Source organism: Ruditapes philippinarum, unplaced genomic scaffold (genome assembly GCF_026571515.1).
Source record: "Ruditapes philippinarum isolate M1 unplaced genomic scaffold, ASM2657151v2 ctg525_1_1_1_1, whole genome shotgun sequence".
NCBI lineage: Eukaryota > Metazoa > Mollusca > Bivalvia > Venerida > Veneridae > Ruditapes > Ruditapes philippinarum.
In genome coordinates, this window is record NW_026861030.1 from 183,007 (window position 1) to 198,106 (window position 15,100).

The window sequence follows — 15,100 nt, forward strand, 5'->3', positions numbered from 1 at the left end:
CACGTGCAAAACAAACAAATCAAGTACGCTATTTTAATGTCGCAAACGTTTTAAGTTTAACATCTATTTCACTTTAAATAATCTTTATCTCGCTTGAAAAAATATAGAGTGAAATAAAATAAACAAAGTTTTATCAACGTTTTCAAAACTCGTTATTCATTTCACGACAGGGGCGGGGCCATATTTAACACAGTACGTGTGACGTCACACGCACTCGTTACTGCATTTGAAATAAAAATGAGCGATTATTTCATACTATTTCACATAAAAAGTACATCGAGCTCGCTTTGAGGCTTTGCCTTTTTCATATTATCATATGTTTAACCTGGGACAAAAATATTTTTGTCGTCCCAGAATAAACGTTAGTGAATAGAAAAGATACCCTTTGTGACATGTCAGTTACACAATAATTTGTAAAGCAAATGTCCATTCCGTAAGCGAAAACTCCATTTCGTGGCCGAAAACTCCATTTCGTAGAGGCCAGATTATTTTCAGAAATATGACTATAAAATAGGAAAATAGTAATTTTAATTGGTTCAATCTGTAGTTTTATGTCATATGTTTGACATAAATTAATAGCGAGCTCGACGAGCTGGCCCGAAGGGCCTGCTCGCAAAGCGAGCTTTACGGTAACGCGAGTACCTGCTAAGTGATGGTTTTGAAAACTTTCGTCCAAAGTACGGAATTGGACACATCGCAACCTTTCGAATTTAAAGATAACGATAAAAACTGAGGAATTCTGAATGAAAACGGATGTGTAGACTGGTCACCCGCGCACGTTTATGGGAACGATAATTGGACAGGGAACCAGAATAACGGAAGCTGTGTATAAAAAATGAAAATCGAAGGCGCCATTTTGTTTGAAATCTGATAAATGAAAACAACTTTTTGTCGAATTTTGTTGTGAAAACTATCTAGAATGAAAGAAAATGGTCTAACTAAGAAAATTAATCCAAACACCAATATCTTTTATTCAGTCGTTAACGCTGTACAGACGTTTAAAGTAATGTTTACGTGACGTCACAGCGTAGCGCCAAACAGCACGTGCAAAACAAACAAATCAAGTACACTAATTTAATGTCGCAAACGTGTTAAGTATTACATTTATTTCACTTAAAAAAATCTTTATTTCGCTTGAAAAATTATAGAATGAAATAAAATAAACAAAGTTTTATCAACGTTTTCAAAACTCGTTATTCATTTCACGACAGGGGCGGAGCCATATTTAACACAGTACGTGTGACGTCACACGCACTCGTCCAAACTCCTCGCAGCGGTTACTTCCCCTGATCTGTACAGTAACAGTTTGGCACTCGTCACTGCATTTGAAATAAAAATGAGCTTTCATACAAGTACATCGAGCTCGCTTTGAGGCTTTGCCTTTTTCATATTAAAAATAATATTACTCATCATGGTTAAACAAACAAATGTCCATTTCGTAGGCGGTAAGTTCATTTCGCGAAATGGAGTCCATTTCGCATTCTATTACAACCCTGTGTTGTCATTTAAAATGCCTTTGTTGAATACATATAGTTACTAGTCCTTTGTTAATTGTGTTATCAAATCAGAATTAGCTTATGTTATCTTATTATTGTTTTGTTTATGTACATTTAATGTACTGATATTTTATGTAATTGTATGCCTGAGAAGGCCCATAATTGGTAATAAAACATTATTCTATTCTATTCTATTCTACGGTCGAGTTGATAAGGGGACGATATTTTTTATAAAGCGTTTAGTGATTCAGATTATCATCATCATCAACAACAACAACAAACTTATTTGTAGAAATTAGGTTGTTGATGTGCTATTTTAATTGGTATGTTAAACTTGGTGCCAATTTAGAATTAAAACCGGTAAGAAATATTAGTATGCTTTAATTTTGTCGATTTATAACCACAGTCACTTGGGGTGGACAAAGGGTACGGCTCATTGAATGTTCACAAAATATGTATTTGATCAAATTGATGGTAGAAAACATTTATCCTAAGTCAGAAATATATTCCAAGTCCATTCCCATTACACTATATACTAATATATAGACAAGGGTAACAACTCCCATAAGAAGGTGTCTATGCCCAATCTGGGTTTTTGTCTCGCAATTTTACACGATACAGCATGAATAAAAAGAAATTATGCAATTTGTAGTCGAATGATTTATCTATCAAACCAATGTAAACTTTTCTTATATATCTTATACTTAACGAGTACTGGCCGTCAAAGTAACAAAAAACTGTTCATTTTCGCGAGGTCGACATCGATCGTGGCTACGCAGGGAACACAAAGTTACACGACTGTTGCATTCGTTAGAGATAATATCACAAGCATTTATCATGCTGGGCAATTAATAGTACATAAAAGTAATCAAAATATACCAATAACCTATAATGACAATGTGATATAAACTCACCTGCGGCTTCAAAATATTTCCCCATTGAAATTTCTATAAAACACCGCCATCTTGACGAATATAAACAACCGTCATCTGGTTGGTCGTTTTTTTTCGGACATTTACAGGTATATTTTCGGGAAATAAATCGACCAATTAAATCTGATTGGCTAATTCAAATGCAAGCGTTTAACTGAGTCAGAACATTCTAACAGAATATTTTTTTAACAAACTAATTGCCCATGCACCGTCAGTGTGTTCGAATATATTTTTCCGTTCAAAAATTTGGAATCAATCTGTAAAGCACCTTGCTTAACCAGTATGGCTGATAGACAAAAATAGATTGATGTTTATATCTTATTTTAAATTGATAAGTACATTGAGAGTTTTTGTGTATGATTGAGCATGAAATTGAAAGAAAAGTAGATAAGCATTTGAATAAAGCTTGAAAGGCAAGACAATAGACATTTTTTTAATTTTTTATGATGTTATGCGTTTTTGAGCAATAACTATTAGATGTCAGGCTATAACAAGCCTGTAAAGTTTAATATATTGGACTAAGGAATATATTGCCAGTTTCTCTGATAAGATTGCTTTACAAAAATGTTATTTAAATACAGGGTCTTTCAAATAGAATGGTCTGGAGTCAGACCAATTTTACGAAAAAAGATGTCTCTGTTGAGTCATGTTATTGGGTTATCTACCGGCCGTGATCTGGCATAGTACATCACCATTCAAAAATCAAATTATACGATAATGTTTTGTTAAATCAATCAAAAAATTTACTAAAAACTAACCCTGGCTACATTATATTATCAATTTTAACTATAAAAACTAACAATTTTAGAGATTTGCAATGAAATTAGGAATTTTTCATTCCCGGTGTCAAGGTAAAAATCTACTCTCATATTTGAAAATAGGTCCGAGCTTCATGGGCTTTTTATAAATTCATGCATTGTTCAATGACAAAAAAGAAATTGATTTTACAGAGAAATTTTTTTTATTTAATTGTATAATGTAAAATTATAATATTTCACGATGTTATTTACAAATATTTGATGTTTCACGATGTTATTTACAAATATTTGATGTTAATTTGGTGCATTTTCAAAATTTATGCAAAATTTCAACAAATATGGCTTTAAAAACATTATTTTCTGAAATATTCATCTTTTTTCAACAAGTTTAAAGTTTTTTAAATAACATTATGTCGTTAAATTTTTCATTTTTGCTCTTGTATTTAATTTTCGACCTTTTTACATAATTTGCATATAGCAAAACTATAGTGAGTTATACCGAGACCTGTTTAATTGTAGCAAGATGGGTTTACATAGCGTGTTTCCAGGCCATTTTATTTGAAAGACCCTGTTAAATATTAACTTTTTTTTCAGATTCAATATAGAATTTACATAAATAAAAAGAAAGGACAGTGTGATTGTAGAAAAGATGGGGCCTGTTCCCCAGCCAGAGGAAGATAGGGATCACCCTTCTCATAATGAGCATGAAATTGAAGATGCTGGTTTGTTAACATTTTCTATATTTCAATAAATATAATTTTTGTCTTTCAGTTACATTATAATATGTAATAAATGTTGATTAAAGTGTACTTGTCAAAGAAATAAGAGGTATTTGCTGTGGAATGTTGATATGAAAGAATACTTAAGGTTTTTATAATATCATGTATATTATGGTTAATTTTCCTGAGCAATATATTAGAGATTGTTAGAGTTGCTCTCTAATAAAGCCAACTAACATAACGCTAGAGCCATAGAAAGTTTGAAGTATATCAAGTCATCATATAAATTTAAGCTCCTTTGTAACTTGTACATTTTTAAGAATAATTGCAATAACAATTATGGCCCCAGATCTAGTAAAATTCAGCATACAATATTTGGACTCTAAAATATAAAATGTAACTGGAATGTTTATATGCACCTGTAATTATATAGACTTTTGCAACAGTGGAATGTGAGGGCATCTGTGTTAAGTGGACATATTTTATAGTTGTTGAAGTAAGTTTGTTTGTAGCTACAGTCCAGTGGCATATTTTTCAAACAGTATAAGACCAATGCCATAAGATCTACTTGTTAAACCTACTGGGTAGTAAGGCTCCCACGTTTACAATTTTTTGTAAACGTTTACACGACTGCTAAGAACCGAAACGAGACCGTTTAAACGGTGGTACCTCTATGTACTATACACACCATGTATCTGAGTCGCCAAATGATGTCTTTCTTTCTATTTTTTACACATGTACAAATAAAGAATGCGCAGGGCTCATCACGATTGAGTCAGCACACATTTTTTGCATTGTAAACCCATTTTTTACCAAAAATGTATTATGTCACGAGCAATTTTGCACCGTAATGCTGTGTGGAGGGCTGTAAACACCTATTTTCCGTTTGTTTACTTTGGAATAAACCACTAGAATTGATAAAATCCATGATTACAGGCAATGATTAAAAAAATTATAAGACAATATGGTCATTTCGATTAAACGATAAACAATATCGTAAACGTTTATGAATGAAAATCGAAACGAATCCGTTTAAACGTGTAATCGTGGGGGCCTTACTGGGTAGGTAGAAAAATATATAACTACAGGCTTTATTAGAACCGTTTCAAATTCCATTTATCAATTTACATGTAGAGCATCCAGCTGTGGTGATAAATGTGGACATATCAGACAGTGATGAAGAAGATGATGATGATAATGATGATGGATATGGTGGTTACATTGGTTACCAAGCTCTATCACAAGATGGTGGTCAAGCAGGACTAGACATTAGCTCAGAATCAGAGCAAGAAGAAGACTCTGAGGTAAACACTGTCAAATTATTAGAAATTGAGATTTTTGACATGTTGAAATACAACAATGTAGATGTATTAGGTCCATTATTATTTTGAGCTTAAATATTGGGTATGAAAATTAACAATTGTGTGTGTTGATACAAGTCAGAGAAAGCCTGACTGGAAGACAGTTGATAAGTGGGCGTTGAGCATGTGTCAAACAGTTGATTTCTGGTTGATAACTACAGTTCAGATTGTCTTATGGGGCGACCAAGGCCGAGTGGTTAAGGTCGTTGGATTCAAACCACTTGCCCCTCACCGCTTTGGGTTTGAATCCTGACAGGAACTTTGGATTCTTTCATGTGAGGAAGCTTACGGAACATTGGTGGTTTTACTCAGATGCTCATTCCTGCCTGAAATAATGCAAGAAGGGCACCTGAGGTCTTCCTCCACCAATAAAGCTGGAACATCGCCATATGACCTACAATGTGTCCGTGTGAGGTAAAACTCAAACAAACAAACAGATTGACTTATTATAATCAAACTTGGTATATAGCAAGCTTACGTGAAGACCTAGGGATGGATTTGATTGGGACAAGGTCACTGTCAACAAAACTAGAAAAATGGTTTATGGTCAATAACTAGAGAAAGGAATGAGATATGGTAAATTGTTATGTATAGCAATCTTATGTGGAGACCTTGCTTTGGATTACTATTTTGTCTTTTTGGGTCATTTGTCAAACAAGGTCATTGTTAATAAAAATAGAAATACTTATTGATCTATAAGTTGGAATATAACTTACAAAACAGACATATTGAATGATTGAAGGTGACCATGATCTTAAAATGACCTTGCTTGTCAAGGTCAAGTTATTGAATTTCATAGCTTTGTTTATTTATGGTTGGATTTAATTCATACTTAGACAAATCAACTCAAGTGACGTAATCTTTTGTATGAAAGAAGGTACATTGTAAAATATGAAATTTTCTTTGATATTAATGCACTGATTTGTTAAATATTTGTCTACAAAAGGTTTGCAATAACTTATTTATAGATGGGCTCTGTTCATAATTATAAATAATAACTTTTTCAATCCAAGGATCATAAGTTGTTTTTGGATCATGGTCATGTTTCCTTTATATTTGACACCAGTATTGGTTAGTTCTCATAGATAAATTTGAGATAAGTTAAAATAAACTTACAATACAAAGAAGCTAAAATAAGTACCCAAGTTTGTCTTAAATTATACATTGAGAAGAATTGCCCTAACAGAAAAGTTAAAATGTTGGTAGAATCATTGCTGAACAGTTACTTATCTTGGCATGCTACTAATTAATGGAGATAGAATAATTTTTGTGTTCATGAAATGTAAATATACATCTTTCTCTTTAATGTATATAGACAGAAGAAGATATACATTCATCTCCTGGTAACAATGGTTCAGCTGTGATAGAGAATATAGAGGAAGATATGGAGTGTCATGTACCAGAGGGGTTAGTTCACCAAGTGAGACATCCAGACTACCCAAATACATCAAATTTACCTGGATATATGCAGGTGATAATTATGATCTGAAATATTGTACAAGTGTAGTTCATTATACAATATATATAAATATTGATTATCATTATCTGAAACAAAAAAAAAATAGATTTAAAATATATTATAATCATTGAATTTGATTGTGAAGCAGCATTTTTATGATTCAGAAGATTATAATGAAGAAATGTATCTTGAAGTGATAAAGTTCTTCAACATTCACATATAGATTAACCAACATGAGCTTATTGTTTACTAAAGTAATTTCAATATTAAGGTTGAAATGAGTAAAAGGAAATACTGATTCATTCTATCATGACAACTCTACATATTACATGTATCTAAAATTCACTTTACTCTAGGACATAGCCTGAACAGGACATGCAACTGGAGATAAGTTTTATGTTCTGTTCTTGTCATGCTCCGCTCTTGATGTATAAGGGCATGTCTTTTTGTCCATAAAAACAATTTAAATAAGAAAAATTATAATAAAACTTTATTATGCCCCCGCCATGTAATGGCCGGGGCATATAGTGTTACCCTGTTCCGTCCTTCCGTCATTCCGTCCTTCCGTCCTTCCGTCATTCCGTCCTTCCGTCATTCTGTCATTCCGTCATCATCAGTTTCCGTTCATTATCTTAGTAACGGTTGCACATATTCAACTCAAATTTGGCATATGGATATGTCATGAGAAAATACAGGTCAAGTTCGAATTTGGTCATGGTTCGATGATTTGTGGCAGAGTTATGCCCCTTTTACTTTGAAAATAATATGAAATTTTCAGTTTCCGTTCATTATCTCCCCAACGGTACAACACATTCAAATCAAATTTGACATATGGATATGTCATGAGAAAATACAGGTCAAGTTCGAATTTGGTCATGGTTCGATGATTTTTGGCAGAGTTATGCCCCTTTTACTTTGAAAATAATATGAAATTTTCAGTTTCCGTTCATTATCTCCCCAACGGTACAACACATTCAAATCAAATTTGACATATGGATATGTCATGAGAAAATACAGGTCAAGTTTGAATTTGGTCATGGTTCGATGATTTTTGGCAGAGTTATGCTCCTTTTACTTTGAAAATAATATGAAATTTTCAGTTTCCGTTCATTATCTCCCCAACGGTACAACACATTCAAATCAAATTTGACATATGGATATGTCATGAGAAAATACAGGTCAAGTTCGAATTTGGTCATGGTTCGATGATTTTTGGCAGAGTTATGCCCCTTTTACTTTGAAAATAATATGAAATTTTCAGTTTCCGTTCATTATCTCCCCAACGGTACAACACATTCAACTCAAATTTGACATATGGATATGTCATGAGAAAATACAGGTCAAGTTTGAATTTGGTCATGGTTCGATGATTTTTGGCAGAGTTATGCTCCTTTTACTTTGAAAATAATATGAAATTTTCAGTTTCTGTTTATTATCTCCCCAACAGTACAACACATTCAACTCAAATTTCACATATGGATATGTTTTTGGAATGCCCAGGCCAAGTTCGAATTTGGTCATGGTTCGATGATTTTTGGCAGAGTTATGCCCCTTTTACTTTGAAAATAATATGAAATTTACAGTTTCTGTTCATTATCTACCCAACAGTGTTACATATTCAACTCAAATTTGATATATGGATATGTCAAAGGAATGGGCAGGTCAAGTTAGAATTTGGTCATGGTTCGATGATTTTTTGGCAGAGTTATGTCCCTTTCACTTTGAAAATAATATAGATACATCTTAGGAATAAGCAGTTTAAGTTTGAATTTGGTCATGGTTCAATGATTTTGGACAAACTTATCTTTCTTGAATATTGGAAAAAATTTGAACTTTCAGCACTCATACTTTTGTGGAAATGTATGTAGCCATTATTTTGGCTACAAATATGAAATATGCTATTTTCAAAAGGTTAAGACTGAATAATTTCAGTGCCTTGAACATTGTATGAAAATGGTTTGTGTAAACGTTGAAAAGTTTAAAGGGCTTTGAACTTAAAATGAAAACAATAATTTGTGCAAACAAATTTGGAACTAAATATTATAACATCTGAAATTTTGGCTGCATGCGGGGGCATCCGTGGCATGATGACACATTTCTAGTTAAGCTATCTGGCACAAGATTTTAACAGTTTTTTTTATTAGCTCACCTGTCACAAAGTGACAGGGTGAGCTTTTGTGATCGCTTTTCGTCCGTCGTCCGTCCGTCCGTAAACTTTTGCTTTAAATGACATCTCCTCATAAACCACTGAGCCAATTTCATCCAAACTTCACAGGAATGTTCCTTTGGTGGTCACCTTTAAAAATTGTTCAAAGAATTTAATTCCATGCAGAACTCTGGTTGCCATGGCAACCAAAAGAAAAAACTTTAAATATCTTCTTTTAAAAAACCATAAGAGCTAGAGCTTAGATATTTGGCATGAAACATCTTCTAGTGAGTGTCTACAAAGTTTGTTCAAATAAAAGCCCTGGGGTCAAAATTGGCCCCGACCCAGGGGGTCATTGATTTTCCCTATATGCATATAGTAAAAACTTAAAAAATCTTCTTTTAAAGAACCCATAGAGCTAGAGCTAAGATATTAAGCATGAAACATCTTCTAGTGAGTGTCTACCAAGTTTGTTCAAATTAAAGCCTTGGGGTCAAAATTGGCCCCGCCCCGGGGGTCATTGATTTTCCTTATATGCATATAGTAAAAACTTAAAAAATCTTCTTTTAAAGAACCATAAGAGCTAGAGCTTAGATATTTGGCATGAAACATCTTCTAGTGAATGTCTACCAAGTTTGTTCAAATAAAAGCCCTGGGGTCAAAATTGGCCCCGCCTCAGGGGGTCATAGATTTTCCCTATATGCATATAGTAAAAACTTAAAAAAATTTCTTTTAAAGAACCCAAAGAGCTAGAGCTAAGATATTAAGCATGAAACATCTTCTAGTGAGTGTCTACCAAGTTTGTTCAAATTAAAGCCCTGGGGTCAAAATTGGCCCAGCCCCGGGGGTCATTGATTTTCCCTATATGCATATGGTAAAAACTTAAAAAAATTTCTTTTAAAGAATCATAAGAGCTAGAGCTTAGATATTTGGCATGAAACATCTTCTAGTGAATGTCTACCAAGTTTGTTCAAATAAAAGCCCTGGAGTCAAAATTGACCCTGCCCCAGGGGGTCATAGATTTTCCCTATATGCATATGGTAAAAACTTAAAAAATTTTCTTTTAAAGAATCATAAGAGCTAGAGCTTAGATATTTGGCATGAAACATCTTCTAATGAGTGTCTACCAAAAATTGGCCCCGCCCCAGGGGGTCATTGATTTTCCCTATATGCATATAGTAAAAACTTAAAAAATCTTCTTCTAAAGAACTCAAAGAGCTAGAGCTAAGATATTTAGCATGAAACATGTTCTAATGGGTGTCTACCAAGTATGTTCAAATAAAAGCCCTGGGGTCAAAACTGGCCCCGCCCGGGGGGGGGGGGGGGGTCATTGATTTTCCTTTTATGTGTATAGCAAAAACTTAAAAATCTTCTTTGGAAAAACCCAAATAGCTAGAGTTTAGATATTAAGCATGAAACATCTTTAAGTAAATATCTACAAAGTTTGTTAAAATAAACGCCCGGGGGTCAAAACTGGCCCTGCCCCAGGGGTGACATTGTTTTTAACTATATGTGTATAGTAAAAACTTTAAAAATCTTCTTTTAAAATGCCAATGAGCTAGAACTTAGATGTTTAGCATGAAATATCTTCTTATGGGTGTCTACCAAGTCTGTTCAAATAAACAAATAAAAGCCCTTGGGTAAAAATTGGCCCGGGGGTGGGGGGCCTATATACAGGTGAGCGACCTCGGGGCCATCATGGCCCTCTTGTTTATATGTTGTGAAAATTTACTGTCTTCCATGCTCCTTTATTACTAGGTGACTATGTACATGTTTGTTGAAAAACAAAGTTAAAACGGTCATATTTATCAAGTGTCTGGGCTATCTATGAGTCAAAGTTATCACCAACCAGAGCCTGGTTTCAACAAATTTTTGGTGAAATAACAACTCTACTATGCTTTTCAATTAATAGACCATCAATTGGATGCCAACATAAGTATACTTATCTACTCAGTAGTTGATTGTCCCATTCATACTTTGTCCCATCTTCACTTTACTTTCCTTATTTTTTCACCTTGCATCTTTTGTTCGGAACTAGATTGCATAAGGTAAAGGAAAAGAAGCTATTCTTTACTAGCAGTATGTCATTAACATGTGTCTGTTGTAGGTCCCCGAGTTACCTAGACCAGACAGAAAAGATATGTTATGGAACCAGGATAGACAATCTGATCATTCAAAAGATACAGGTGAGATTTTGTATAAAACTTTAGAAATTAAGATGCTGTTTCTGAACAAACTAATAAAAATGTAAAATATGGACTAAGTAATAACTGTTACCTGTTGCAGCTTTTCAGACATTTTTTGTCATTTTGGTGAAGGTTCTTAAAAACATAATAATACATATACGTACATTAATCAGAAGATGTAAAAAGTAAACATGTAAACAAGATATAAGGTACTTCTTGTAGGTTATTGAATCATCTTATTAGCTCGACTTTTTTTTTTTGAAAAAAAAAGTAGAGGTATTGCTATAGTCCCGGCGTCGCCGCCGTTGCCGTCCGCAAACTTGAACCTGGATCATAACTTTTTTATTTCTTGGTGTATTGTCTTCATACTTGGCCACAACAACCCTTGGGACAAGACCTTTCAGTAGACCACACTAACCTTGACCTTCATCCATAATTAACCTTGACCTTCAAGGTTAAAAGTCCAAATTTTGCTTGTTCATGCTGTTATTGGCTGTAACTTTGTTATTTTTGAATAGATCGTCTTCAAACTTGAACATAATAATCTTCAAGGATATCCCTTAAAAATAACCTAACAGACCTTGACCTTCACTCATAAATGACCTTGACTTTGAAGTTCAAATTATTGTCTCTATTTATATATATATATATATATACGTTACTGTCTGAAGATATGTAGAAACATTTGAAAGCGCTAACAGAAATAAACGTATAAACAATTAAAGAACTTTGTACTCTGCATTTCCCAAAACATACTTTTTTTATAAATTAGTATATTTATATATACAAAATATATAGACAAAACTAATGTGACAAGACAGAACGATTAATTTTATAAAAAGGAAACGTTAAGATTTTGTTCAAACATTTCTTTGTTTGCTTTTAGAGAAAGTAAAAAGTCGAGCGTTGCCCCCGCCCGGCGGTGGCTCTTGTTTATGGTAATTACAATGTTTATTTTATAGAGGCAACTTCAAAGATAAAAGATACATTATTTGTTTGCAGATTTTTTATGTTCTATTCCTACAAACCAGAAGTACAGAATGATATTTGTTGACTTTATTTAAAATTTGATTCTTACCTATGTCTGTATGATTCAGCATCTGTTATTTTAACATATGATTATGCGTATTTAAAGTTGTGTACACATCTATGTCATATCATTTAAGACTGTTGTGTAAAAAAATATCCTTAAGTTTGATTGAACGGTTTGAAAAGAATATTTATCATTTAATTGTATTATCTTTATTAATTTCAGATGATACAGATAAGATCAAGTCAGTGATGTCAAACATCAAACTCCCCTCCTCAAACATTCCAGACTGGGCTAAGGCACTCTCAGATGACCAATGGCAGGTACAGGTGGTTAATAAGCTCAAAGTTAAAACCAGTCAAAAAAATAACTCAGAAGTAAATAAAGGAACCAGTCAGATTCAAGATAAAAGTGAATCATAATATAGTGTAAGAGGACATTTAGCTACAGACAGTAAAGTGAACAAGAGTGTAAGAAGTATATATACAACAGTAACCTTTACATGTACTGGTATAATTCCTTGAGTATCATTTATGTAAACAGAGGGTCATGCCTTGAGATACTATGTAATATTGTTGCTTTTATTATTACTGCATGACTATAAATAGATTGTTTTGTCAATAATATTTTAAAGCTACTTGCTTCGTTTTTAGGTAATTTATTTTAAATATGAGCAATGTATAATTATTAAAACATATTTAACCTTAAAAGTGATAAACTTAGATGTATATAAAGACTGGTTGAATTTTACAGAAAATTAAGGGGAGAAAAAAATCGTTAGATTTTACGAGTTGCTGAAAACAACATTACTTGTTACAGTCAGGGTTTCCGGACATATCACTATCGGTATAATTGACAGTTCCATTGCTGATATTCAGCTTAGAATTCATGAAATTATGGTCACTCTATGTGTTATACTTCTCTTTCTCTGCAAATGCAGTCAAATAACTAAATATGTTTGTTGTAAAACATATACATTGGTGTAAGATTTGAGCACATTGAAAACCTTTCTTACTTTAGATAAAAATATATTTTATTTTAATTTCCTTTTGTAGCTGTTAGTCACATTCATACAGTGTCTTTGGTTTATTTATCCCTACATCAAAGGCAAAGGTGATATTAGAAATGTTTTCTGTCTGTGCATCAGTGGAATTGTCCAGAGCATAACTACAAAAGTACTTGAGTGATTTTTTTTCAAACTTCAAACACTAACAGAGCATAACTCTGCCTTGCCTTCTTTTAGAGTTATTCCTCTTTATCAGATTCACTTGGAAAAAAATTCCTGAGCAAAACTCTAAATGTACTTCAAAGATTTTCTTCAAATTTAATACACTGACATAAATAAAAAAATTAGATTAATCTTACTAGTAAAATACCTTACTAGTGATGCTAACCTCTTCATTATCTTATTCTTTTCCCATATCTTGAAAACTGTACTTAAATGTTAAGATAAAAACTTAGTTATTACATGAATTGCAATGGTACATATTACCTGTATTTTGCATAAGCTTATGTGTCTATAATTCTTATATTTGTTACACAGGGAAATTTATCTTATTACCATCCATTTATATTTGGGCTTATTTTTAAATGGGGGAAAAATCTCCTTTAAACCCCACTTTAAAGGTTCAAAATTAGTACTTACGTTAAATTAGCCCTAAACACTTTTGCTATCTTTTTAAAAATGTATTTTAGTGATATAAAAACGGGTTTCCCCTGAAAAAAACTGTAAAATGTGTTTGTGTTAAATGTGTTTTTTATAGAAATGTGGGCAAGATTTTTTTGATAAAAGAAGATTTTTTACTGTGATATTTTAAATTGGGGTGCTTTTTTGGGGTTTTTTGTATTATCAAAACTGAAATTGAGGTGTATATGTGAAATAAAAATTGTGAAAATTTTTGAATCTATTTTTAGTCTTGAATTTTTTTTTGATATTAAGTTAAACACAATATTGATTATGAATTCTAATATGACAGCTTCCTTTAGAAAACTAAACAAGGGGAAGTTTAGGTCATTGTGCTATAATTAAGATAGTGTGTTATAAGGACAACAACTATATAAACAATTATGATATGTTAGTTTATACTAATTTATTTTAGTTCTATTTTGTTGGAAGCTATAAGCTAATGAAACATTCTTTAATCTGTTTCTGTGTAAAGTTCCTTGCTCATGGAAACAACGGCTTGTCCCTGATTTGGTTTGAACCCACGCGACCAGCAATCCTTAGTTCAAGGCATTAACCACACAGCCACACTATCACTCAATGTGTTGATATTAATTAAGATATGATATTGACACCATAGAACTTGCTTTGTTATGCTTGGTCAATTCTATTTCTAAATTGTAGGAAATAATTAATATTAAATGTGTAATCATTAATATACGTGTCTAAGAGAAATAAATGGAAAACAAACATCAACATTAAGCAGCTCATTTGTAGTGCAACTAAACCAAGTATAAGAAGAGCTTTAATACTGAACCAAGTGTCTATGTGATATTTCTAGTTAAAGTTAGCGCAGTAAAATATTTCACATCTTTATTTTTTTAGAGATTAACTTCAAATGTATGTCCCTTATTATCCACATCATATATGACATGTGTTTATTACTCTAGCGCCAATATTTCTTTCTCCCAAAACTTAGAAATTTACTTTATTACTTTATGTATTTTTTTATGACCTTGGGCATGTAATCATGTCTGTCCACCTGTTTGTATGAAATAAAGCTAAACAAGCAAGATGGATACATCTTAAGTTCTACCAGTACCAATGGCCTCTTAATTTACAGTTACTAATCAACACATAGTAGACGATTTGAGCTAGTTACATAAATATCATTTTTAGCTCACCTGAGCTTGCTCAGGGTGGGCTTTTAGGATAGTTGAATGTCCGTGGTCCGTCCACATTTGTTCGTTAACACTCTAGTGGTCACATTTTTGCCTCAATCATCATCAAACTTGGTCAGGATGCTTGTCTAGGTAATTGCTCGGATGAGTTCGAACATGGGTCATCTCG

At 32.8% G+C, this 15,100-nt stretch overlaps 1 protein-coding gene across 1 annotated transcript; it reads left to right on the top strand.

Moving 5' to 3' along the window:
• Positions 1-1,741: 1,741 nt before the first annotated feature.
• LOC132714302 (male-enhanced antigen 1-like) lies at positions 1,742-13,655 on the top strand. The gene is made up of 6 exons (XM_060697141.1): positions 1,742-1,856; positions 3,781-3,908; positions 5,040-5,209; positions 6,582-6,737; positions 10,979-11,057; positions 12,313-13,655. The coding sequence occupies exons 2-6, from the start codon at positions 3,836-3,838 to the stop codon at positions 12,507-12,509; spliced, it is 675 nt and encodes a 224-aa protein (XP_060553124.1). The 5' UTR covers positions 1,742-1,856; positions 3,781-3,835; the 3' UTR covers positions 12,510-13,655.
• Positions 13,656-15,100: the final 1,445 nt, after the last annotated feature.